At 37.2% G+C, this 25,891-nt stretch overlaps 3 protein-coding genes and 1 non-coding gene across 7 annotated transcripts in view; 1 reads left to right on the forward strand and 3 right to left on the reverse strand.

The window, feature by feature from the left end:
- Window positions 1-7,826, reverse strand: part of arhgef10 (Rho guanine nucleotide exchange factor (GEF) 10) — a 69,937-nt gene extending 62,111 nt beyond the window's left edge. Inside the window, 1 exon segment of the mRNA XM_048191064.1 lies at window positions 7,788-7,826. The gene's annotated coding sequence lies outside the window, so the exon portion shown is untranslated.
- A 1,126-nt stretch (window positions 7,827-8,952) lies between these two features.
- On the forward strand, window positions 8,953-9,024 carry trnad-guc. The gene has a single exon. It is a non-coding gene; the product is annotated as a tRNA-Asp (tRNA).
- Window positions 9,025-12,452: 3,428 nt separating this feature from the next.
- Window positions 12,453-15,954, reverse strand: cln8 (CLN8 transmembrane ER and ERGIC protein). Its single transcript, XM_048191065.1, has 4 exons — window positions 15,756-15,954; window positions 15,241-15,472; window positions 14,785-15,144; window positions 12,453-13,112 (listed from the first exon to the last, which is right to left on the reverse strand). Exons 2-4 carry the CDS (start codon window positions 15,427-15,429, stop codon window positions 12,792-12,794), a joined length of 870 nt encoding a protein of 289 aa, XP_048047022.1. The 5' UTR covers window positions 15,430-15,472; window positions 15,756-15,954; the 3' UTR covers window positions 12,453-12,791.
- Window positions 15,955-17,053: 1,099 nt separating this feature from the next.
- dlgap2a (discs, large (Drosophila) homolog-associated protein 2a) overlaps window positions 17,054-25,891 on the reverse strand; it is a 141,225-nt gene continuing 132,387 nt past the window's right edge. For all 4 annotated transcript variants that reach the window (XM_048191070.1, XM_048191068.1, XM_048191067.1 and 1 more), the window contains 5 exons: window positions 25,690-25,775; window positions 25,113-25,567; window positions 23,586-23,677; window positions 21,897-22,049; window positions 17,054-21,045 (listed from right to left, as the gene is read on the reverse strand). In XM_048191070.1, the coding sequence (XP_048047027.1) occupies window positions 20,845-21,045; window positions 21,897-22,049; window positions 23,586-23,677; window positions 25,113-25,567; window positions 25,690-25,775 (987 nt within the window). In that variant the 3' untranslated portion in view covers window positions 17,054-20,844. The remainder of the gene's footprint in view (window positions 21,046-21,896; window positions 22,050-23,585; window positions 23,678-25,112; window positions 25,568-25,689; window positions 25,776-25,891) is intronic.

The raw sequence follows: 25,891 nt of genomic DNA on the forward strand, positions 1-25,891 counted from the left end.
ATTGGGGGCGTACATATTAATGATCCCGACTGTTACGTAACAGTCGGTGTTATGTTGAGATTCGCCTGTTCTTCGGAGGTCTTTTAAACAAATGAGATTTATATAAGAAGGAGGAAACAATGAAGTTTGAGACTCACTGTATGTCATTTCCATGTACTGAACTCTTGTTATTCAACTATGCAGAGATAAATTCAATTTTCAATTTGATGGCACCTTTAAAATGTTGATGTAGTGAAAGTAGCAACTGCTCTTTTCGTCTGTATTGTGATGTACCCAAATTAAACAGATTATCAAAAAAAAAAAAAAAAAAAAATGAATGAATCTAGGGTGGGACTTGGTTTAATCCATCAATTGTTGATTGGACAGGCAGATCAGAATCAGACCAGAGAGAAGTCTGTCATTTCATTGAAAGATCCAGTTTTGACATTTTGATTAAAAATTATTATGGCTTGTTGGAGCCATAGCCTTGTGGACAGTGCTCGGAACATATAGTGCAGTAGCGCTTCGGCCGACCAGAGTTTGAGATCCGGCTCGAGATCTTTTCCTGATCGTGTTCCACTCTCTCTCTTCCAATTGCTTCCTGTCTCCTCTACACTGTTCTATCCAATAAAAGCAAAAGGCCAAATAAAATATATTACATATATACACCAAACAGGCACAAGTTACATTATGACCACCTTCCGATTATTGTGTTGGTCCCCCTTTTGCTGCCAAAACAGCCCTGACCCGTCTAGGAATGGTCTCCACTAGACCCCTGAAGGTGTGCTGTGGTATCTGGCACCAAGATGTTAGCAGCAGATCCTTTAAGTCCTGTAAGTTGCGAGGTTTGGCCTCCATGGATCGAACTTGTTTGTTCAGCATATCCCACAGATGCTCGAGTGGTTTGAGATCTCAGGAATTTGAAGGCCACGTCAGCACCTCAAACTCGTTGTGTTCCTCAAACCATTCCTGAACCATTTTTGCTTTGTGGCAGGACGCATTATCCTGCTGAAAGAGGCCACAGCCACCAGGGAATACTGTTTCCATGAAAGGGTGTACATGGCCTGCAACAATGGTTAGGTAGGTGGTACGTGTCAAAGTAACATCCACATGGATGGCAGGACCCAAGGTTTCCCAGCAGAACATTGCCTAAAGCATCACACTGCCTCTGCCGGCTTGCCTTCTTCCCATAGTGCATCCTGGTGCCATGTGTTCCCCAGGTAAGCGACGCACACGCACCCGGCCATCCACGTGATGTAAAAGAAAACGTGATTCATCAGACCAGGCCACCTTCTTCCATTGCTCTGTGTCCAGTTCTGATGCTCACGCATCCACTGTTGGCGCTTTTGACAGTGGACAGGGGTCAGCATGGGCACCCTGACTGGTCTGCGGCTATGCAGCTCCATACGCATCAAACTGCGATGCACTGTGTATTCTGACACCTTTCTATCAGAACCAGCATTAACTTCTTGAGCATTTTGAGCTGCAGTAGCTCGTCTGTTGGATCAGACCACACGGGCCAGCCTTCGCTCCCCACGTGCATCAATGAGCCTTGGCTGCCGAAGGCCATGTCGCTGGTTTACCACTGTTTCTTCCTTGGACCACTTTTGATAGATCCTGATCACTGCAGACCAGGAACACCCCACAAGAGCTGCAGTTTTGGAGATGCTCTGACCCAGTCGTCTAGCATCACAATTTGGCCCTTGTCAAACTCGCTCAAATCCTTAAGCTTATAAAATGCATGGATGAATTGTTCACAATAAGATCAAAAACATGCATTTAGAAAATAGGCTGAATTTCCATTTCATGTCAACTTTAAGGAATGACTGCTAACAGTACATGTAAAAATCTCACATAACACTATCACAATAAATGCCTTAAAGTCTTACCACTGAGTCTGCAAAGATGTCTAGGCTGCCGTTCAGGGTCAAAAGTTTAATTCACAGTTAGAATTTCCTAACAGAAGTACACTTAACAAACCACTAAACAATGACCTGGAATAGCAAACCATCCATCTATTTTCTTCTATAAACCAGCTTGAAATGTGTTAAATATGGACCTGTAAAGCAAACTCTGTGACCTCAAGCAAACACACCCAATGAGAACACACACGCAGGCAGGTCAAAAACAGTCTAAATCCTGCTGGGTTAGACATTAAAGACAGAGGATGAGGAGGCGAGAAATTAAGTTTGATGATGTACGCCATGATATCCTGTTATCAGTGTCACCATGGTAACAAAAGAACTGCAAATCAGACATGAAGGCTAAATACTTGCTGTGTCTCATTTAATTTAATTTCGAAGGCTGCATCCTCAAGAGGACGAATCCTGTGAAGGATGCGGTATATGGAGTGTCCTTAGTCAGAATTAAACGAGACATCCTTCGTAAGACGCACAGGCAGGAAAGGAAACAGGAAGTATATCGTTGCTATGCCGACGCACTCACGGCAGCCGTTGCGCTCTCAGCAAATTAATGAAAATTATTAAGAAATTTATATGTAATTTGAAAAGAAAATGTATTTACTTGTTTTATTTTGGTTAATGCTTGAGGAGCTGGCTTATGTACAACAGATATCTGTTACAGAGACAAAGGAGGAGGATATTAGGAAGAACAAAGTTTAAAACAAAAACAAGCTTGAAACTACTTACATTTAAACACATCTTCGCTTGTACATTTGTCGACGGCGCCATTTATTAATTAATTTTTTTCAAATAAATGACGGTTGTTAACAGCGACGCAAAGAATTGTGGGCTATCTGCAGCAGCGAAGGATACACCTCATGCATCTTCCGAATTCCTGTGAAAGAAGGATGCATTCCAAGATCGCGTTCGGAGTGTCCTACTTACTTTTCTGAAAGATACAGCCTCAATGACATATGCAACCTTCGAATACGACCTCCGGAGGACGCAGCCTTTGGAATGAGACACAGCTAATGTTTAGATTCTAAGTTCACATAAAGAGACAGCTCACCCAAAAAAGAATATTCTGTCATTATTTACTCATCAAACTGTATGATTTCTACATAACACAAAAGAATATATTTTGAAAAATTTCTCTGATTTTTTTTTTTTTTTTTTTTGGGTCGATCAATAGAATGAAAGTCAGTGGAGTTCAGTGTTGTTTTGGACCCGACTGACTTTCATTGTATGGGGGGAAAAAAACATTCTTCAGTGGTAAATTATGTTTTTTTTGCACTTCATAAAACGGAGTTTAAGCCACTGGAGTACTTTGTCTTTCCTACTTTTCTGGACCTTGAAGTGGTAGTTGCGTTGGATCTCTATGGAGGGACAGGATCCTCTCAGACTTCATGAAAAAGATCTTAGTTTGTGTTCTGATGATGAATGAAGGTCTTACAGGTTTGGAATGACATGAGGGTGAGTAATAAATGACATAATTTTCATTTTTGGGTGAACTAACCCTTTAATATATTCCAAAAGTCATACAGTTTTGGAACAACATGAGAGTGAGTAAATGACAGAATTTTCATTTTTTAGAACTAGTCCTTTCAAAGAGTTTCAGAGAAGGCAAATTCGTAATGCTTTACCGAATGAACTCTGAGAAGCTGCATCACTCCTGAATGTAATGGCATGTTTGGCACCTCTGTGGATTCTCAGCAGATTTCAGTAATCCTTCACAGAACACACAAGCTCATACATGGACACGGAGCTCTAACAATTAACAAACATGGATCCCACGTGTATTGCATGATCACAACGTTAGATCACCCAACAAAACTATGGCGGCATTTTAATGCCATTAATGACCGAGCGCACAATTGATGCTTGCGCGCGCAGTAAATCACTTCCGCGAGAGGATAACAGATCTGCACGCGAGGAAACGGGAGCCCGCAAGCTCATTTTAAACCCGCGCGCGCGCATGACATCTTCCTCTGCGCGCAGATCAAGCCCTCGCGTGCTCGGACAAGATTTGCAGCACGCGCGTCATCATTCCCCACACTCGCGCTCAATCTTCTATTTCGCTCGCGCGAACACTTTTGATTTTTGTCAGTCGTGGGGCGGGACTTTACTTATTTCAGTGTAACCTCAAATGTCATTGGTCAATTCAGTTTTTCCAGAGTCTGTTTTGATTGACGCCTGTTGTAAAATGATGACATGGCTTGGACCAGATGAAAAAAATACTATGTAATTTATAGTAATACTAAGTGTTTTTGACATAGTATAGTTAGTCTTTTATTTGCTTGTAATTCTATAGTTGTGAGGGTAATATAAACAAATTACCCAAATACTAAGTTTTCTACAACTATAGGGTATATTACTACAATTACACTAGAGTTTACTGTATAAAAATAAAGTAGCCTATACAGTATTTATTAAGTTTATCAGTTACATAGTTAATACACTGTATACTGAGCATTCATTAACAAAGTGTTGTAAATAGTATAATGTATACAGTATACTACACTTTACTATAGATGGTCCAAAACACTATGTATTACTAGTATTATGCAATGAGTTAAACTTTATTTATTGACTGATTGATTCATTATTATTATTATTATATTCCTTTTAGAACTATATTACTTGATTTATTATTTTTATGGAGCTGTAGCTGCTGGGGAAAAATGAGAACACATAGTAGTTCACCGCTACATTATCATTATACTTCCACTAAACAGTATCTGCTTACCCATGATAGTATACAAAAACAACAACAAAAAAAGAAATATGTCTTAGATATAAAGATTTCTAAATTGGGTTTCGGGGGTATGATCATTCATACTGTGTACTGTATCTTAACTTTAACTGCAACCTTTCAACAGAGTGAAATGCTGAAACCATTTTATACTGTATTTAATGGAAAATATATTAACCTGATAATATATTAAACTGACAAAGAATGATAACAAAAGCTTACACAACAACTCTTGCTGATATGAACAAGTGATGTATCTTTCATCCAAAGCCACATGAAGCAATTCTGGATTTAGAATCATAGTTACAACTATTTAATTGACACTTTTGACATTTCTGTAGTTCTCAGAACTGATATAATTTTGGCTGGGTAAACAGATACTGTTTAGTGGAAGTATAGTGGTAATGTACTACAGCAAATATAATATGTGTTCTCTTATTTCCCCAGCAGCTACAGCTCCATAAAAATAAAAATAAATCAAGTTAATGTATATGGTAGGCCATATTATAATAATAATGCAATCAATCAGTTAATAAATAAAGTTTAACTCACTTGCATCTGGTCCATTGATGAAGCCATGTCTAATCGTTTTACAACAGACGTCCAATCAAAACAGACTTCTGGAAAAACTGAATTGACCAATGACATTTGAGGTTACACTGAAATAAGTAAAGTCCCGCCCCACGACTGACAAAAATCAAAAGTGTTCGCGCGAGCGAAATAGAAGATTGAGCGCGAGTGTGGGGAATGATGACGCGCGTGCTGCGAATCTTGTCCGAGCACGCGAGGGCTTGATCTGCGCGCAGATGAGATGTCATGCGCGCGCGCGGGTTTAAAATGAGCTTGCAGGCTCCCGTTTCCTCGCGTGCAGATCTGTTATCCTCTCGCGGAAGTGATTTACTGCGCGCGCAAGCATCACTTGTGCGCTCGGTCATTAATGGCATTAAAATGCCGCCATACAAAACACCATCTGCCCTGACTCTGGTAGAACAAGACAACCCAATGAATATGAAGCAAACAAAGAGTTTTTTCTCTCACTTTTGTCTCTTTCTCCCACTGTGTCAAAATCCCCCCCGTCATAAATTCCTTTTTCCCTCCAGATTCCTGAAGGAAATCCGTGCCACTCCGCACTGAATCACAGAGATATGATGTCATTCGTTCCTAAAGAGTTCACTTGTATATCAACCTCTGCACATGTGTGGCACTACTAGAGAACAACTCAAAGAACTGTTGATTGGCTGCAAAGAAATGTTAGTTTTTGATGTGGATTGAACCAGTGCGCTTCAGGCAATGTTCAGCAAGCTTGAAAAGCTTGTAATCCACAGCCTTTATTTACGGAGCAGATCACTGTGGGCGGAGAAGCCCCCTGCTCCAGTGGTGTGGCTATTTGCTAAGCAAATTGCCTGCAATCTGAGCAAATCCTGTCCTCTTCTGTGCTCTGATGCAAAGTGAGTCGGACAAGCATGGAGCCAAACAATGCAGTCGCACATGAGAGAGCTCTTCCCCCGTATCACACACACTCATCTAGGAAAAGGCCAGAGGGCCTCAGATTCCTGAAAGCAATGCAGCTCCCAGGGAAGGAAATGATGCAGTAAAACTGAGGGGAGGTGGAAAAGTTTCACTAATTAAAAGAGCATTCCTTAAATGTTTCCAAACATTTGATCCATGTTTAACTGGGAGGTATGAAGCTCTGAACTGAATGACACACTGTGTGTATGAGAGCTCAGATCTTTAGAAAGGCCCTTTGCTTGGGAACTGTTCGGCAACCTTCTCTTCAACAGTCACGCACAAGAGTGTAACCTTCAGCTTTAGTACAGAATGCCTATATTGTGAAGGACGAAAACAAAACATATCAAGAACGAGGAGTCAACCTGAATTTATGTTTTCATACTGAAGGACATTATAAGCATCTGTGGTATTAAAAATTATTTCCCTTTTTTGTAACACAGTAAATTGAGAGTTTTTTGAGAAATTACTTTTCTAGCTGTTATTACCGAATATTATATATATATATATATATATATATATATATATATATATATATATATATATATATATATATATATATATATAAAAAGGTACACTCAGTAAGTTTTTGTATACATTTAGCTGGTTCTTATTCATCCCATTAGTGTGAATGCATTTAGTGTGCGTTTACTAACTGCTGATGGTTTGCATCAAAGCCGTGGGCTATATATTTTTAATTTAGTTTCATTTCATCTGCACACATCTGTAATAAAAATAGATATCTTTGGAGAAAAAAAAAAAATAGATCTAACAAATTTATGCATGGTTTGTTTCATCGCTCCAGCATGTAGTTCTTGTTTGAACATTTGAACTCATTCTGTTCAAATGACTTAAAGTATTATATAAAGTAAATATTTGAGTATTGTGGTACTTCTGACATTGATTTAATTACATGACATGTGCTGGTTATGTGATGTCAACATGTCGGGGCCCAAGAGGGGGGACCCCCTCCATTCAAAATAAAGCATCTTTTTCTAGAAGACTGATATGATTGGAGTCTTCATGTTACATGAGTAAATCATATTAGTTATATTTCTCAAATGTTTGGTTAATTTCTTCATATGACAAACTTTTTAATAAGTAAAATTAGTGCACCTAAATCACCACAAAGAGCCATTTCTAGGTCATAACTGGAACGAGTTATAATCATTTAATATCAAAGACTAAGTTTTCAGACTTTTAAAAATCACAATTTTAAAATTCCCTGATATTTCCAAAGTTGTCTTTGAACGTGCAACACTGTTACATTACACGAGCCCCCAGTATCAGGTGGTTATTATGAAAGCTCGGTGTTTATTAATACTGAATTGTATAGATTTTTAATACAGTCTAACATGTCTGCGCACAGTTGTCACTTGCCACGTAAATCGGAATTCAACAGGAAAAGCGCAGCCGCCCCATCAGCCGAAGATGTTGAAAACTTTTTAAGTTATTGTTATTAAAACTATCTCATAAGTGCGACCGCGCTCAGGCAATAAACTTCAGTACAGGGTGCTATCTGCACAAGGGAAATCAATATCACGCTGAATATATGCGCGTTACAAATTACAAACTTATTTCACATATAATAGACTTTCAGTGGATTCTCAAGTGTTTGGAAATTTCATACGCATGCTTTATCTACTCACCATCTTTTGGGTCTTTGAAATAAATTAAGTTTAAATCCCGTCTACGGTGCCGCAACACCGGTTAGGTGCAGAACAGACTCAACTGCATGAATATTCTCTGTATCATTTTTTAAGGACTGTAGGCAACTTTTCCACTGCTTTTCCCAAACCCGAGCCAACCACTCCATAGCCCCGCCCTCCACTCCGTCCTCATTGGTGGAGCCATTTGTGTGACAGTCTTTCATTAGCTTTAAGACACGTCAATCAAATTCCCTGCGTTCCTCCGTGTGGATGGACACACGCGTTCCGATGTGTCACGTGATGTGTGTGAACCGCTCCGCTGCACCTTCTGCTTCACTCACATGCAGGGTCACATTAATTAGTGTAATTATAAAATAAATTAATACATTTGCTGGAAACATCTTACTGTGCTTGTTATAATAAATAGGTGAAATAAACACTTAGATTAAATACAGAATCAACGCGTTTCACACAAATTTGTTTTCCTAGCGCCTAACGAAAAAAAACTGAAAATGAAATCATGATTATTTTGAAGTAGGTTGTGATTAGCTATATTTAAAAAATACATACACTAAAATATACACTATATAAAACTAAATACCAAAACACACTTAATAGTTTATTTTAGTACTATAATATTGTTCTGTTATTTCGTGCTAGCTACGAAGTCACAAGATTTTGTTTATCATTTGTTGGCTAAAATATATTTCGTGCTAGTAGATCTTTTTCACAAATGTCTAAAGTTACATAAATACAGTCTGGCATATGAATGCATTGCAGTGTTTGTGGTGCTGTACTGCAGCCTAGTGGTCACACACGAACTCGCTTTATGCTTTCAAACTTTAATGTGTAGCACCGAATCGGGATCAGCGTTTACAATTCATATCCTTATTAAACCGTTAAAATGGCCATTAAATTGCTGATACTAATTCGGTATTGTTTCTCAGTCAGAGATATTTGTTGACACTAACCTTGATCTGCTGCACTTTTTTCATTTCAATTTGAGGGATTAAAGTTAATTTCTGCATTAAATAAAAAAATATATAAATATACATATATAATTATATATAATTTCTGTATTAAATGACAACATCTTCGAATGGAATCACAAAATAATCATTAGATGAAAAAAAGAATGGGAGTGACGTCATTACGTTTTACGTACTCCTCGTTAGTATAGTGGTAAGTATCCCCGCCTGTCACGCGGGAGACCGGGGTTCGATTCCCCGACGGGGAGGCTCAGTAATTTCTTGATAAAAAAAACTTTTTTTTTTTTTTTTTTTATAACTTTGCTCTGTGTTTTAGCAGAAGTATCCTGCTCATTCAAATCTGCCTCCTCAGTTATTTTTTATTTTTTATTTTTTTACATCAGTGGGTGAATTAAGGGTGATTGGGACATAAGGTTAAAAGGGACAGTATAACAAATAATACAGAGTTTATTTTCTCACCTAATGAGTGAAAATAAAAACTTTTGCTGAGCCCTAGCTGTGAGACCACATAATCTTTTTTTTATTTTTTATTAAATGCTTAAAAGAAAAGAGAAAAAAAGAAAAGAAAAAACAGTAACAACAATTGTCATCATTGTCATATAACAATAAAACAATACGCCAGAGTCCAACAGTCTTTCAGTCCAGATTAAGTGTCAAGTCCTTAAACACAGCCACTGTTCTCAAAGTGAGACCACAAAATCAAAACTGAATGCTCTCATTCAATGACATCATGTAGGTGGGTGGGGCAGGTATCAAACAGGAAGTTGACCCTGAAATGCATGAAGTAAGGAAAATGACAAGATTTTGCTAGCTTTCATAATAAGGTCATAAAATTGTCATACCTACTATTTTACACAAACCTTTGATTGAAACATGAATATGATGCACTACTGCAACAAAATCATTAAAAATTTGTTAATTTCATGTTTCTATTTTCAGAATTAGGTTGTTTTTATTTTGCCCCATCCACCCGAACACAGCATGTTTTTGGGGTGATTGAAATCACCCTTCATTCACCCTACTCAAATGATGGTATCTTTGATCATTAATTGTACAGTGGATAAAAAACTGGCCGAAATCACTCATTGACATCTAAAGTTGGTAAGTGCAATGGAGTCGTACCTTCTGCATTAAACTGTAAACGGTTCAAACGGAAATTATTATTTTTTATTTTTTTTAAATAATACATGCTTAAACACATAAGAGCATCAACAGCAGCATTGGAGCATTGAATCTTGAATTTTAAACCTATATTTTAATTGAAACAAATGCATTTCAATATTAAATATACAACAGACTTCCAGCTAACATGCTGGAGTCAATTGTGAAATCACAAGCAGTAGTTTGTTGTTACAGATCACTGTTCAGAGCTCAGAATTTTAAATTAACTATGAAATGTAACAGAAATATACATATAAATAATGATGATGACTTTGGTATGGATAGTGACACACATGAATTCCCCAATGAAATGTACTGCTGTGTGGGGAATTAGTGACATTTTATATATTTTTCCCCTCTCAGACAGTAATGATATTGAAGTAGCTGACATTTAGTCAACCTGCTTTACATTTGTGACACAATCCTACAGTTAACACAAATCAGCAGTTCTGACTCACACTGTGAAAGAACAGACTGAAATGCTGTTTTTAAACCCAAGTGAAAAAGACAAAAGTAACTGAAGTCGAGGTATTTTAGCAGCTGGTAATATTAGTTAAACTCTTGGTTTAACAATAGGTTCAATACTATAGCACTGTTTTGTCATTGTTATATTAAAAAGTAGGTCTGTTATAAATACATTTCTTAATATTTATATATTTCACTTGTTACCGCACTTTCTCTTTGATACAGAGGTCAAGCGTAGTTTTTTCCTTCATTCATTTCCGGTAGTAGCATTAGCTAAGGTATGTATGCATGCACATAAATTTGGCACTGTCATGTTTTGCATTTGTCTGTTGTATTTGCTTTAAATATGCTGTATGCCATTAATGTGAATTTTCAGATTTTTTTGCTCTTCAACGCCTATCTAAAAATATAACAAAAAAGGAAGTATTAAGTATAACTAAACAAACATACACTGAGGAACTCCAGTTCAATATCTAGTCCTCAAAATGAAACACTCAATCATAAAATAAATTTCTTTTCCATCCCTTATGCCTCTCTGGCACTCACGCACACAAACATTCTTTCCTACAAAGATTATTCAGTCTCAGTCAGAACAAACCCTATTTATGCAGAACACAAAGAGTTTAGTCAAACATCCACAAATGCTCACTAAACACAGCCTATAGCCATTGAACACCACAAATGCACAACATCTGTGAAAGAAAAATCCTTAGTAAAAGGAAAACAAAAAAGGTCAGATGGCTTTGAGCTGAAGTTTCCAAAGCAAATACTGAGTGACATTTAGTGAAGTAGAGAGTGGTTGAGACGACAGATCATGTTGTTTGGTCATGATGCAGTCACAATTTTCTTCATCACATGACAACAAATCATTGGGAGTAACAAATACCAGCCTATCAGATCAAAACTGAAAAAAAAGACAAGGATCTCGCAGCTTGAGAGATGCTGTGCTGCACCAACTGCCAACGTACAAAGAGAAGAGAGACTCAAACAGCCACTCCCAAAACACACGTACAGTAAAAGGCTTTTTCAGGACACCCAACTCAACTCAAACAGGAAGTTGAAAGCAAGACACATAAAACAAATCTCATGATAGTTACAGGCCCATTGAAGTCTCCCTGAAACATGCATCAGAATTGTAGTCATTTTTTTAAAGGCCAAAAACTATATACTGTAGCTAGAATCATTTACTCACCATACTCACATGTTGTTCCAAACCCGTATGACTTTCTTTGTTTTCTAAAACACAAAAGATGATTTAAAAAAAAAAACCTGCCTTTTAAATGGCTTTTCGGTCCATAAAACAAAACTTCATTTGGGGCGTTGTTTTGAACCCCATTGACTTTCATTGTATCCACAGAAGAAAGCAAGTCATTCCAAACCTGGATGACATGACGTTGAGTTAAATGGTTAGTTCACCCAAAAATGAAATTTCTGTCATTAATTACTCACCCTCATCTTGTTCCAAACCCTTAAGACATTCATTCACCTTCAGAACACAAATTAAAGATATTTTTGATGAAATCTGAGTTGTTTTTTTATCCCCCCAGGAAAGCAATGTAATTACCGTCATTCAAGGTCCAGAAAAGTAGTAAAGACATTGTTAAAATAGTCAACGTGACTACAGTGGTTCAACCTTAATGTTATGAAGCGATGAGAATACTTTTTGTGCGCAAAAACAAAAAAAATCATGACTTTATTCAACATTTTCTTCTATACCCTGTCAGTCTCGTACGCAGTTGACGCACTTTTACTTCCAGGTTCTACATCAGAACGGCGACTCGTTATTGGCCGGCTCCTACATCAGCATCACACGCATGTGTTGTGCTGCTCACATGTACAGCGTTGGCCAATACTGAGTCGGCGATCTGACATAAAACCTGGAAGTGCTGAGCGTAAACTAGGAGAATGACAGGGGAGAGAAGAAATTGTTGAATAAAGTCAGTTGAACCACTGTAGTCCCGTTGACTATTTTAACGATGTCTTAACTACCTTTCTGGACCTTGAATGTGGTACTTACATTGCTTTCTATGGGGGATTAAAAAAAACAACTCTCGGATTTCATCAAAAATAACTTAATTTGTGTTCCGAAGATGAACGAAAGTCTTACGGATGTGGAACGATATGAGGGTGAGTAATTAATGACAGAAATTTCATTTTTGGGTGAACTAACCCTTTTTACTAACTGTGCAATCTCCGTACTCATGTTGTAGTGGTTAGTGTAGTTGTAAGTAGAAGTAGTTAGTGCTAAACCTAAAGATCTTAAACATAACTACAACAAACCTAAAAGCAACACCACTGCACAAAATTGTCAAATATTTCTCTGCACCCATCTGACTTTTATAGCTGTAGTCTTCCTCATTTTCCCACGAGGCCTTGATCTTGGCATTAATCAGCTGGCATGGGGTTTGTGTCGTGCCTGGTCTTGGATTGATCCGTTCTCTGGAGTGGGCATGTTGTCAAAGTTCCAGTCCACAGGATTGAGAAGCTGCAGGGTTTTCTTATGCATCCAAATGGGGTTGAGGAAGAAGGTTAGCAGGAAGAGGCCTATGAAGAACAGCAGTCTCTGAAACAGTGGGATGTGTGTATTCATCTCCTCCCAGTGATTCCAACACACCCACCACATGTAGTAGGATAGAACCATCCGGCAGTGGAACATGTGAATCATTATCCACTGGTTAGCTTTCCAGAACAGAGTCTTAGCCCAGCCAGCCTTGGTAAAGAAAAGAAGGAATGTAAGAAATCATTTAAAACAAAGTTCAAAACAAGGTCTTATTATTAATTCAAATGTAGTTTATTCACAATTAGCTACACAGGGGGGATATTTGAATCTCTGAGTCAATAATTTAACCAGTAGTTCACCCAAAATTAAAATTATGTCATCATTTACTCACCCTCATGTTGTTCCAAACCTGTATGGCTCTGTTTCTTTTTTGGAACACAAAAGAAGATATTCTGAAGAATGTTTCCTCAGTTTTTGTCCATACAATGAAAGTCAATAGGGTCCAAAACAAGTTTTATCATTGTATGGATTTTTTTTTTTTTTTTTTAGCTCCACAGGAAGTCATACAAATTTGTAACAACATGAAGGTAAGTAAATGATGCCTGAATTTTCATTTTTGGGTGAACTATCCCCTTTAAGTCGCTCAGCAAGAGAGTCTTCAAACTGTTGATCCATCAAGACAAAACATTTTAGAAAGCAATGACACATGAAATTAAGCTTACATAGCTAGAGGATTTAATATAATTGCATTTAAAAATGCAAGAAAAAGAGCAGTGGAATAAGGAAAAAAAATGCATGGTCCAGAGACTAGGTTGATATTTTTTTTAAAAATCAAACTTTTAAATTCCTTTTAACTTGAGCACCGTGTTTTTAGAACACCGTGTCATGCATGAGACTCGGCAAGACACAAGGCGAAAAATGCAATGTTCAAAAGCTTCCATCTAGTGCATGTTTACCAAGAAAAACAATGAAAAAGCAGTGCAGTGGAATGCACAAAGGCATTCTGTTTGAACGGCCCCTAAGAGGTTGGTCATACAGAAAGCGTTTTTGCATTTAAGAATACAAGACACAAGGCAGATGAATGAAAAATGTTCTATAAATGCATTTTTTGAAAGTTGAACTTTTAACTTGAGCATCGCATTTTTAGAATGCTGTGCCCGAGAAGAGACCACAAACCTATAACCCCTTAAATGGGTAAAACTTATCAGTGAAAAAGAAAAAGTTCCTCTTTCTAAGAACAGTGTACAGATATAGCAGAACCATAAAAGCGTTCCCAGCAATCAAGCATGATAAATTATTGAATAGAGGAAGAAAAACATGTTTTTCACCACATCAAAATAGAAGTGAAACTGGCCTGCAGGTGAGAAAGCAGAGGTGTTTCAGAAGATCACTACAGCCTACAGACAAACAGTTTACTTGCTGCTTTGCTCACAAAGATTTTCCATGCGCAAAACATATTATATATTAACAAACTGCACTAAATCTCACAAACTAACTGATTAAAGGGGTAGTTCACCCCAAAAATGAAAATTATGTCATCATTTACTCACCCTCAAGTTGTTCCAAACCTGTAAAAATGTCTTTGTTCTGTTGAACACAAAGGAAGATATTTTGAAGAAAGTTTGTAACCAGGCCGCTTTGAGGCACCATTGACTTCCATAGCAGAAAAAAAAATCTTTGGAAGTCAATGGTGCCCCAAAACTGTTCAGTTTAACACATTCTTTAAAACATCTTCCTTTGTGTTCAACATAACCAAAAAAAAAATTATACAAGTTTGGAACAACCTGAGGGTGAGTAAATGATGACAGAATTTTCATTTTTGGGTGAACTATCCCTATAAGTTTTCTAGCAAAAACATTTTCCCCAGACCATTGTGTCTCACCTTAAGCAGCATCCAGGAGATACAGGTGAAGGGTGTGCTCATCTCCAGCAGCAGGGTCACCATAGGCAAGAAATGACCCTGCCAGTTCCACACAACTGCCCCAGTAAACCCTGCCAGGGCAAAGAAGTGGTGCATAGCTAACGGCAGGTCAAAGGACCAGAACACCACGTTAGACGCATGAAGGGCCAAATTTTCAAAGAAGAAAAAGCCTGTAGCGGACAGCAAGTTGAACCATGACCAGTCCTCCTGCCCAAGAATCTTATCAGAAAAGACAGCAGAGTCCTCCATGAGCGCTCGAAGCCCTGCCACCATGCTTTGGATGCCAAACACCGCCCGTGTCGCAGTTAGATTCCAGAAGACCTTGAAGCAAAGATAAAGAATGTGAGGAAAATTATCATATCAACAAAAACTGAATCTTTTATAAAACAAACATTAAATTAACAGATTAATGAGCACCTTTTCTTTGGCTGACAGTGAGCGGTAGGTGTGAAGCAGCAGGTTAGACAGTATGTGAGAGAGGAGGAAGATGAAGGTGTAGAAGATGAAGCTCAGGCTGATGATTTTCAGTTGAATATCCCGGGAAGAGTAGTCCATGCTAAAGTTGTGACCCGAGGACAGTATTAAGTTATCTGGGTGGGAAGACATTGCTCAGATTCCACAGTCAGTTCCCATGAAACCAATTACCAGTCTAGAATGAGAAAGACACTTATTATATTATACAGTCACACCCTGTCCTATTTATCTGCATTAGTCACTAAGGGAAAATGCTCTGCCCTATACTGCAGTGTGAAACCAAATTTTGACATTAAACACCATGTGAAGGAGTAAAAAGTAGCTGGAGTCTAAACATTATTCACGTGTTCACTCAGCTGTATGCTTTCTACGGCTCATTTACTGACAAAACATGTTTTATACGTTACAAGCCTCTGCTTAGTTTGTTGTTTATAACAGTGTTTTGTCTTTGTTCTTACCTCTTGTAGACGAAATAACGTTCACGAAACTCATTCTTCCCTGCATATGAAAGATTTAAGCTAATAATGTTGTCTTTTGACACGAGATAGACAATAACATTGCTCACATTCCTTCACCGGGTGCTAACAGACTGTTACTCGCACAACCGCTTCGCTACAAAGCACCAGAGACCGAAAGACATCATGTGCCCCATAAAGTCACATGACTAGGCTAAACGCTGCTCTGCTCTGTCGCCGTCTGCTGCCAGGAAATAGCAGTAAATGCGATTTTTAATAATATATTTTCTTTTCCATTATGATTTATGCTATCCATAAATATTCAGTGTTTTTTTCATCCAACAATTAAATTAATAAACATTAAATGAAAGTGTCACTTACAGAAATGTTTAATTTTGATTTCATTATATTGAATAAATTAAATGTAAATACTTTTTCCAATTTTAAATTTTTTTTAAATTTTAAATTTTTTGTATTGCAAAACTAAAATCTCTTTTGATGGATGTCTTTAGTTAAAGGCACAATATGTAAGATTTTTATATTAAAATATCCATAAAACCACTTGCACAGTGTTATATATTTTGTTCAATAGTGTACTTACATTATCCTAAATGTTTCCATGAATTTGTAAATTCAGAGAAATTCACATTTTAAATCATGCCCGTCCCTCCCTTGACTCTTGTCGCCTGTCAATGACGTTATATCTGCGTTATCCCTGGTTTCCTTGTGCTGCACAGTAACCATGGCAACAGCCGTGGACAGCGGCACGCTGTTGTTGTTTCGTTCAAACATTATGGACCATGGCAAGCAAACTTTGGGACAAAAGGAGAAATAAAACGAGCATCAATATCGGCGTGGCGTTTTCGAGATGGCGAGAACCTTGCGACAAACTTGGACTTGACAGAACTCGACGCCGCTCTTGCACGTTATTAGACAAGGTAAGCAAATGTACATAAGACGAATCAATGTACATTCACTCATCCATAAACATTATTTCCCCATAAACATTATTAGATCCATCGGCATGACGATAAGTTCCATGATTCCACGCTCTTTGACTGCGTCATCAATCTATGCCTTTGTTATTGTTTTGAAGAGGTTAGCGACCCCTAGCGGCGAAAAAAACATACTGTGCCTTTAATATGTTTAGTCATATTAGATTTTTTTAAATTAGTGTCAATTTTTATGTTTTGTCAAAACCGGTAATGAAATGAATGAGACAACTCTGTCTGGAAAAGTTAAAATCATTGTGTTGATAATATTGTGTTGCATTAAAGTTAATTCAAGAAAATCCACATAGCTCATTTCCTTCAAAAATTTAATGACTGAATTATTTACAATGTATGATCATAGCAATAATCAAGTCATGAAAAGAAACACAAATAATTCAGATGATCAAGAACAAAAATAGTCAAATTCGTAACACAAATTAATAACACAATTTAAACATTTCATGAATACATACAAAATAAACTAAACTGATAAGTGTAACAATAAACAACATTCAAAAAAGGGATCTGGAAAAGCAATGAAGCAGAAAAACCCACATTCAGCATCAGAATGGTGCATGCCACCCAAAGAAACTCAACTCAACCAATAAGGAAGAGCAGAAAAAGAGTTTTGCTTCAACAAAGGATCAATTATGTATTTATATTATATATATAGATTTATATATAACTATTTATATTTATATAATTCTGTACAAATAATGAATATTTGGTATTATATTCACCCTTCATATAGATATGATATACAGTATAATAAATGAAAATATTCTCAGCTAAACAACTACCTTTTTCATTTGTTATTTTCACTAAGATTTTATAATCTTTTCACATTCTGAGATCCAGGATTAGTCCAGTCCCAAAACGAAGCTTCTCTACAGTAAGAAACCGAAACCGGGGCATCTCAGTCCGCACCGGTACCAAAGACCCGTTGGCTGTTTTTCAAATACTGTGGTTCGGAGGGTAAAGCATTTTGAATGAATCATTTCTTTTTGATAAATACTGGCACATGATTTATTCTGATGGAAATAAATGGAGCAAATGTACATATGAGTAGCATAAATGTACATGTGGTTTAAACAAGATGTGCAACCCTGTTGAAGAAAATATGGCCATCATACAAACAAATCAACATTTGATAACACGATTCCACTGTTAAAAGGTGGGAAGTGAGCATTTGTTCTTCCAGGTGGTTTATTAAAGGCCAGCTCACCATAACACTTTCAGGTTGTCATGTTGAAAGGATGACGATGAAACATGAAGATGGTGTGTGTGAGGATCTATAAACAGCAGAAGCTGTTCAAACATGTGGCACATAAGCATATTTGGCATATAAACACTGCCTGCATTACTGGCATGTTTGCATATTGATAATTGAGCAGGTTAATCAGAAAGGACAGCTGCCACACCGCAGGACCGCAAAATCAACCATAATTACTTCTGATATAGAGGAAAAAAAACTTACCATAAAACATGATTAAAATAATCAGCTCAGAATCAATTCACTTCGCCATAATGAAAAATTAAATATCATATACATAATAATCGGTTGGTAACACTTTACAACAATTTCAATAGTTAATATGAACAATGAACAACTATATTTTTTTAAGCAAAGATTAATAAATGCTGCAAAAATATATTGCTTATTGTTAGTTAATGCATTAGCTAATGTTAACAAATGAGACCTTATTGTAAAGTGTACCATCGGTGTAAACCATCAGTTTAGTGTGTATTTCAACAGCCTGAATAGTTTGTAAGGCCAGGAAAGCATCAGTAATGACCGGTGGATTTCTGTAAACCCCAAGGGCCACTACTCGCACTACAAAGCTGTAAATTGTCCAGAACTTGTTTCAAATAATGACTAGCAAAATAATCACTCAAAACTTTTGTTGGTGTGAAATGAGAGCTTCAGATGCAATTTACAACAGAAATGTTGTGTTTTGGCTCACGTATGGAGAAAATACTTCCAAAAATTTCCTCTAGCTTGAAGTCATCTTCATCGATTACAGGCCTCTCTTGGATGAAATGCTGTAATTGTGTTTGAACAATGACTTGCAGCAGAAAAGTACAGAGAGCAGAGAAATTAAAGGAAAATATTTGCTTCTATAACGGAAAGCTCTTCTCAAGGTCATCTCGCGAAGGAAATTGAGAATATAAAGCTACAAGGAATTTGAGTGGAAGCGATAAAACTAATCTCCTCTAATCTCTGGCCTCTTCTCGTTCTATGACGCAGAGGCAAGAACAGGGCAGTCTAAACAGAAAGTGGGGAAACAGTTTGACATTTGAAATGAAATGTGACCGCGCTTGATAGACAGTCCATTTTTTAAATGATATGTAGTGGATAAAATATGGCAATCAAAAAAAAAAAAAGTCTTTGTGAAGGCTTTTGAGTCTGTCAGCAGTTACACTTTGGCGGCTGCAAGTCGAGGACAAGACAACCAGAAGTGTTCATGCATTTACACTTCTTATTAATAGAATATCAAACTCTTTTAGCTGGAGTGTTGGATGCAGGATGTTTAAGCAGAAGTTTAAATCTCTGGGAACAGGAAGTGGATATCTTTAGTGATACATTCTGAACGAAACAAATTTTAAAACAAATTCAATGATTGTATAACAATCCAAAGCAGCATTGACCTTCAGTTTTGATCATCTAATATAATCAACCATCCTGTTTACTGCAGCCGCCTGTTCAGACAAATGCCATCAAATAGACTCGGTTTCTACTTTGATTACAGAGTTAAATTGAACTTATCATTCTGCACGCTCTCACAGATGTGTGGTATGTGGACTGCAGACGGTCTAACTGATAAAACATCTATCACCAACCGCAAAGTCATCTAGATAATTATGGGAACACCCGACATCTCCTTCAACTGAGACACGATCATTGATTCTCTGTCAAGACATACAGAAAGGAGATAAAAAGCATTTTTTTTTTTTGGTGGAGAACATGGGTCAGATGCTTGATAACAGCAGATGGAGAGGAAAATGGTTTTAGTAAAAACAAATGCAAACTGATGAATGACAATGTGAGGCATGAAAACATTCAGAGACCTTAAATGATAAATCGATAGTCACACAAAACCTTGCAATTCAACTGCAACAATATCTTTTAGAACTTCATTTCCCTTGGAAATACATACAAACATACATTTAGAAGAAGAAAGTGCAAAAATGCATTTTTGAACCTTTACATTGTTGAATTTAGGTTTTAAGCAATTGCACCCAAAATCCTACAGTAATTCCTCTAGAATGACATAAACATCAAGTATGTAGTAGTGTGACAGCTGTATATTTGATATCAGTAAGTAGGAGTATAATAAAAACTGATCTCTAATCCGACAGTGTAAACCCTCAGGCTGAGATTTAAGTTCTCCCATAACAGTGTATGACCAACAACGTTTTTTTAAAAGGCTGTGACTGTCCGCACTGGCCTACGGCTTCAGTCTAAAATGTATGATTGAGGTATTTCAGCACTGGCACTTACATAAATGCTCACATGAGAGTTCATGAGAAAAATACTACGAACTTCACTGGGAAGAGAGAGATGGAAAGAAGAAGAAGAAGAAAAAAAAGAAATACCAAGATAAAGAAATGAAATGTAACCATGGAAATACAAAGCTACAAAACTTGAATGAATTGAACCAGACGGAACTAAAGACTTTTCTTCAGGTTTCTTAATTTAATGAAAAGAAATGAATTGTGTAGATTTGAGGCCTAAAAATGTAATTTTCTCCATTTTGAAAGTGCTAAATGGATGTCATAAAGACACTCACAGAAGGATCGTCAGATTGGACATGTTATTCCGCTGTGATTAAAGCTTAAATCTAAAGTTTTGCTTTATCAAGCGATGTCATTATCATGTGGGTCTACAATTGCGATATGTTGTGCAATATGTTTATTTTGGTGAAGTATGTTTCCTTAAAAAGGAAAAACTTCATATGGATGTTGTAGGCAGTTCTGAAACAAGTTACAAAACCCTTCTGTTTCTTTTGTTTTGCTTGATGAATGTATTGAGATACTTCAAACTGGCTCTGTTACTGAGAATGATGACGATGGTGTTATAAAGGTGTTCCCTGTGACTCTCAGAGCCGTGTTTGGGCCTCCGGTATATAGATCTCAATGCTGTCGGCCCGCTCCGATGCTGAGTTTTGGCGGAATGAAGCTGCGCGTTTGGCCGCCATGAGGCGCCGTCGTGCCTCCTGTCTCTGACGATCTGGGAGATCCAAAGATTTTTCCCTCGTCACACTCTTACGTAATGTCTTCTTTGGTACTGGCGGCGGGAGCTGGAACAACAACAAATAATGTCCAAACATAATATATGAATGGACAAAAAATTGTAGTCATTTTTAATTGAACTAATAACTATACATTATCGTTCAAAAGTTTGAGGTCGGTAAGATTTTGAAATAAGTCTTTTATGCTCACCAAGACTGCAAACTGCAACATTGTGTTTTTTTTACCATTTAAAACAACTGTTTTGAAAAATTTATAGTAATTTGCATTGTATGGCAAAACATCCCAGTATTTCCAAGTTATGTTCACAGACCTTATTTTACTCATAAACTGAAAAACCCCATTATAAAAACCCATAGGAAAATTTTGAGGGGACTAGGGGCTTTGACTGTGGTGCTGATAGAGCCATGCACAGAAGATCAATGGCCAAGGTCAGGATTTTCGTTAAATAATACATTAAATTTTGGTTTATTTTTCACCAAACCCTATTGTATACCCCCAGAACACTTGGAATATATGACACGTGTATATATGAAACTTTTGAGTTTAAAGCTTAATGCTGGTCGCTATTCACTGCCATTATATGGACGAGCATGAGCGGGACTTTTTTTTTTTTATTTGTCCTTTTGTGGTCCAACCTAATTTTTTTGGGAAACTGTGGTACATTTTTTTTTTTTCAGGATTCTTTGATGAATAGAAAGCTAAAAAGAACAGCATTTATTTGAAATAGATTTTTTTCAACATTATTTAAGTGTAAATATAAAAAATCTTACTCACACCAAACTTCTGAACAGTAGTGTATATGTCAAAAAACAACATTTTATCAGTACAATCAGAAGTATGAAATTAGGTTTGATGCCTAATATGACCACCACGAATCGTCTAACCAATTAGCACTCACCTTCTTCACAGGACTCTCAATAAGCCTCCAATCGTTGGACTTGATCTTCTGCAGCTCATTGAATTTGGAGGTAACATCATCGATGGAGAGCTGCAGCAGGTCCCAGAACCCGGCCAGGTCCTGAGAGGTGGGCCGAGGCATGGCGCTGGGGTCCTGCAACACAACCAAACATTTGAAACGCAATACTATACCTAAATAATAAATATATACATTTAAAGTAAAAATGTAAATAAATAAATCAGAGTTGACAAATAAATTCATGTTAAAAATAGTTAAATATAACAATGAAAAATGCAACATTAAAATACCATTTTATAAAGCATTTAAATTTAAATGGGCTTTTCTTTATGTATTTGCCAAATACTTTTGCTGATAGAGTTTGCATGTGTGAACTGTATGGCATTTTTTAAAACTCAATTCATAAATGTATAAACAAAAGCATTTGGCAAATACATAAAGAAAACCTATTTTAAATACTTTATTAAATGGCATTTATCAAATTATTATGTATTGTGTTATGAAACTTTATTTTTTAACATGAATTTAAAAAAAAATGTAAACTAGATAGTTAATTATTTACATTTTTATTTTTGTATTAAATGCATTGATAATTGATTTCTTCATTTTACTTTGGTAACACTTTAGATTAGGGAACACATATTCATTATTAACTAGTTGCTTAGTAGCATGCATACTTGCAAATTGGCAATGTCAGTTTAGTTTTCATTCTCATGGACTTTTAGGTTGTTTATTATTGCCTGTTGTCTTTGTTCATGTTTCCCACCACTTGTTTATTCCCATGGATATTCATTTAATCCTCGCAGCTGTTCGTATTTGAGTTTGTTATCAGTGTATACTTAAGTTTCTTTGTTTCCTCAGTTCTTTGTGGGTTGTTGTTTGTGTTAAGTGCACAGTTATGCTGTTTTGGATTATCTGAGTTTATTTTTGACGCATCTTCATCTTTGGACTTTAAACTGTGACAGGCTGTTTATTAGTACTTATAAAGCACATATTAATGCCTTATTTAGCATGACCGTATTCTACATCCCTTAATCAGTACCTAAACTCAACAACTACCTTGCTAACTAATAATAAGCAGTAATTAGGAGTTTATTGAGGGAACACTCCTAGTAGTGAATATGTGTTCCATAGACTAAGTGTTACCTTTACTTTTAAGTGGCACAACTAGTCCTCAGCGGTTGCACAGTTTTATCATGTTTACAGATTTCAGAGCTTAAAGTCGACAGCTGAAGTGTAACCAATTTTATTTGATGCAATGACTATATTTTTCTATCATTTGTTGTTATTTCATAAATCCGTATGTGGCCAAATCAACCACTGCGAGTGTTTGCCAAATTGCCACTGAATAGAGGAGTATTTTATTCAAGAGGATTTAGGATGTTTTCAAAAGCATTGCTCTATTTTGCATGCCACAGTACTTGGTCATTTGTGTTCTCTGCATGCCTGGCTCAGATCAGCTGATGTGCTGCTGTGTATCATATTTAATAAATATGACAGCAGAACAAAAGGCCGTCAACTACACCACAATTACTCCAGCATAGACAATCCCCGTGGAAGTGCGTCGGTGCATCGGGGGAAGAGCTGCCGTGAGTACAAAGCGTAGCACAATAACATAAATAGAACACAAACTCGTGTACAAATTGGCATATGTGCGCTGATGTTACTTACTAGGTTCTGCTGGCAAAGCCAATAAAATTGCTGGAATTTCTGGGACATCAAGAGCTGTGCGCTTCCTACTGCACTCCGGATCTTCCCCAGGACTAATACACAAACAGGGAAAGAGATAAATATTTAATAACCTGGAGAGCTATTGAAAATCTCACACATTTATACAGTTAATGGAGTTCATACATTGTCTGTACACTCGTATACCAGCAAACTTGCACATGAACGTGCATGTTTCTGCTAGAAAGCTGAAAATGTGAAATCAGTAAGTATGATAAATGATACGTTGGATTTACTTAACTTTTTTATGTCAACAGTTTCCAGGTAACTGGGTTATGTTGCATTTAATTTATTTGCACTTGTCACCTGATTTTAAAACTTATAGCCATGATGAAATAAAGACTTTTTTAAAACTAAAGATTCGAGTGCCTTGGACTATCATTATTTTTATGAGCTGAACCATCCCTTATGCCCAAAGAGCACTGAGACAAGGAACTCATACCCCATGCAGCACTTCTTTTGTATTATTTACTTCGATGAATATCATAAAAGAATTTTTTTGAGTGTAAGCGAACAATACAAATGATGTTCAAAAGTTAGGGATCAGTAAGATGTTTTTGTTTATGAAAGAAATTAATACTTTTATTCAGCAAAGTGATATGACAGTAAAGACATTTTAGTGTTATAAAAGGTTTATTTTACAAATAATTTCTGTTCTTTGGAACTTTCTATTTATCAAAGAATACTGTAAAAATGTATCATGGTTTACATAGAAATATTAAGCAGAACAACTGTTTTCTTCACTGATAATATTAATGAGAAGAAATGTTTCTTGAGCAGCAAATCATCATATTAGAATGATTTCTGAAGGATCATGTGACACTGAAGACTGGAGTAACGATGCTGAAAATTCAGCTTTGCATCACAGGAATAAAATTCCTAAATACATTTAAATAGTTTTCATATTAAAAATGGTTTTAAGCTTACCAAAAACATAAAAAAACCACCCCAAACTTTTGAAAAAGACAGTGTACTACATCTGCTCTTTTCAAGTTTAAGTGCTGTTTGTACCAAGAAAGTTGTTGCTCAAGGTGAAATTGTACTTAAACCATCTGAGACCAGTAAACCAGCTCTTTCAGCAGGGTCAAAGTACAATGGGAACATGACAGATGCACTGTGTAGTATGTGACTGTCAATATATTCTGAAAGTATGTGAATACTCTCATAAACTTTCTCACGCATTCATTTCTGTGCATTGTCTCTCTCAGACAGTGGTTCAGAGTCTCAGCGCTGCTCTGAGCTCTTTGCCATGGAAACCTGACAGATGTTGACAGACGTAATTGCTCACATGGCAGCACTCTCAGTGTGAGCCTCTAATAACCTGGAGCTCTGCAAACGTTTCACGGTTAAATGTGACACTTCTTTGGATTCATACCTGACACTTTGAAACCTAGAGCCAAACTCTCCAGCAAACAAATATTATAATATAAAGATTTAACGGCTCATGAATCCAGAGCTCTGTTAACTCACTTTCCTCTGACAGATCGTTCTCCTCTGCCTCTCCCTCCAGCTCTTTGCACCACCCCTCCATCTTTTTCGTCTCCGTGTGCAGAAGCTGCATGAACCAGCTTCCGTCTCTCCTGCACGAGGGCGACGCTCTTCCCGAATCCGTGGGTTGGGGCGGTGTCACGGTAACCGCCACGGTGGCGATGGGTTCCCGTGGCGAGGGCTCCAGCCAGGGCTCGGGGCTACGCTGGGGACTCGGAGGCTCCGTGGGGGTGCGGTAGTCCTCACGGTAGCTGAAGAGACCCTGGGTGCGGACGGTCCGTACGGCGCCATACTGCGTAGGGGTGCTGGGCTCACTGTGACGCTGGAAACCTCCACCAAACTGAAGACCTTTATCCTCCATTAAAGGAAAACCCTCCAACTCCAGATCAGCCTGAACGGCGGCGGTGACACTGTTGGACCGCTTAAATCGGCCCTGCCTGTATGAGAGAGAAAGATCTCAAATGAGACAACAACATTTCACACTCAGCTGGTACTTCAGCAAATCGCACCTCACAAACCCTTCACACATAGAGATAAAACAGAGGTGCTCGATATTTACCGTCTCTCGTCTTCCACTTGAATCCCAACAGACTGATACTCTCGAGAGCTTTTGCTTTCACACTCAGAATCAGTCGCCGCTTCCACCTACAATGACAACACAGACCTTTAACAGATGATTATTGACCATGTACTTGATCGCAAATGATATGATCAGCATTACTGTTATAACTTATAAATTGAGCAGAATTGTAAATATGTTG

The sequence above is a fragment of the Megalobrama amblycephala genome, linkage group LG5 (assembly GCF_018812025.1).
Source record: "Megalobrama amblycephala isolate DHTTF-2021 linkage group LG5, ASM1881202v1, whole genome shotgun sequence".
In the NCBI taxonomy this organism is placed as follows: domain Eukaryota; kingdom Metazoa; phylum Chordata; class Actinopteri; order Cypriniformes; family Xenocyprididae; genus Megalobrama; species Megalobrama amblycephala.

Excerpts from the sequence above, each read along its gene's own strand:
- cln8 (XM_048191065.1), bottom strand. The coding sequence starts at position 15,429 with ATGTCTTCCCACCCAGATAACTTAATACTGTCCTCGGGTCACAACTTT. Across the intron at positions 15,145-15,240 it reads CACTGTCAGCCAAAGAAAAG|GTCTTCTGGAATCTAACTGC; the intron begins GTGCTCATTAAT and ends CTTTGCTTCAAG. Across the intron at positions 13,113-14,784 it reads TCTCCTGGATGCTGCTTAAG|GCTGGCTGGGCTAAGACTCT; the intron begins GTGAGACACAAT and ends TTCTTTACCAAG.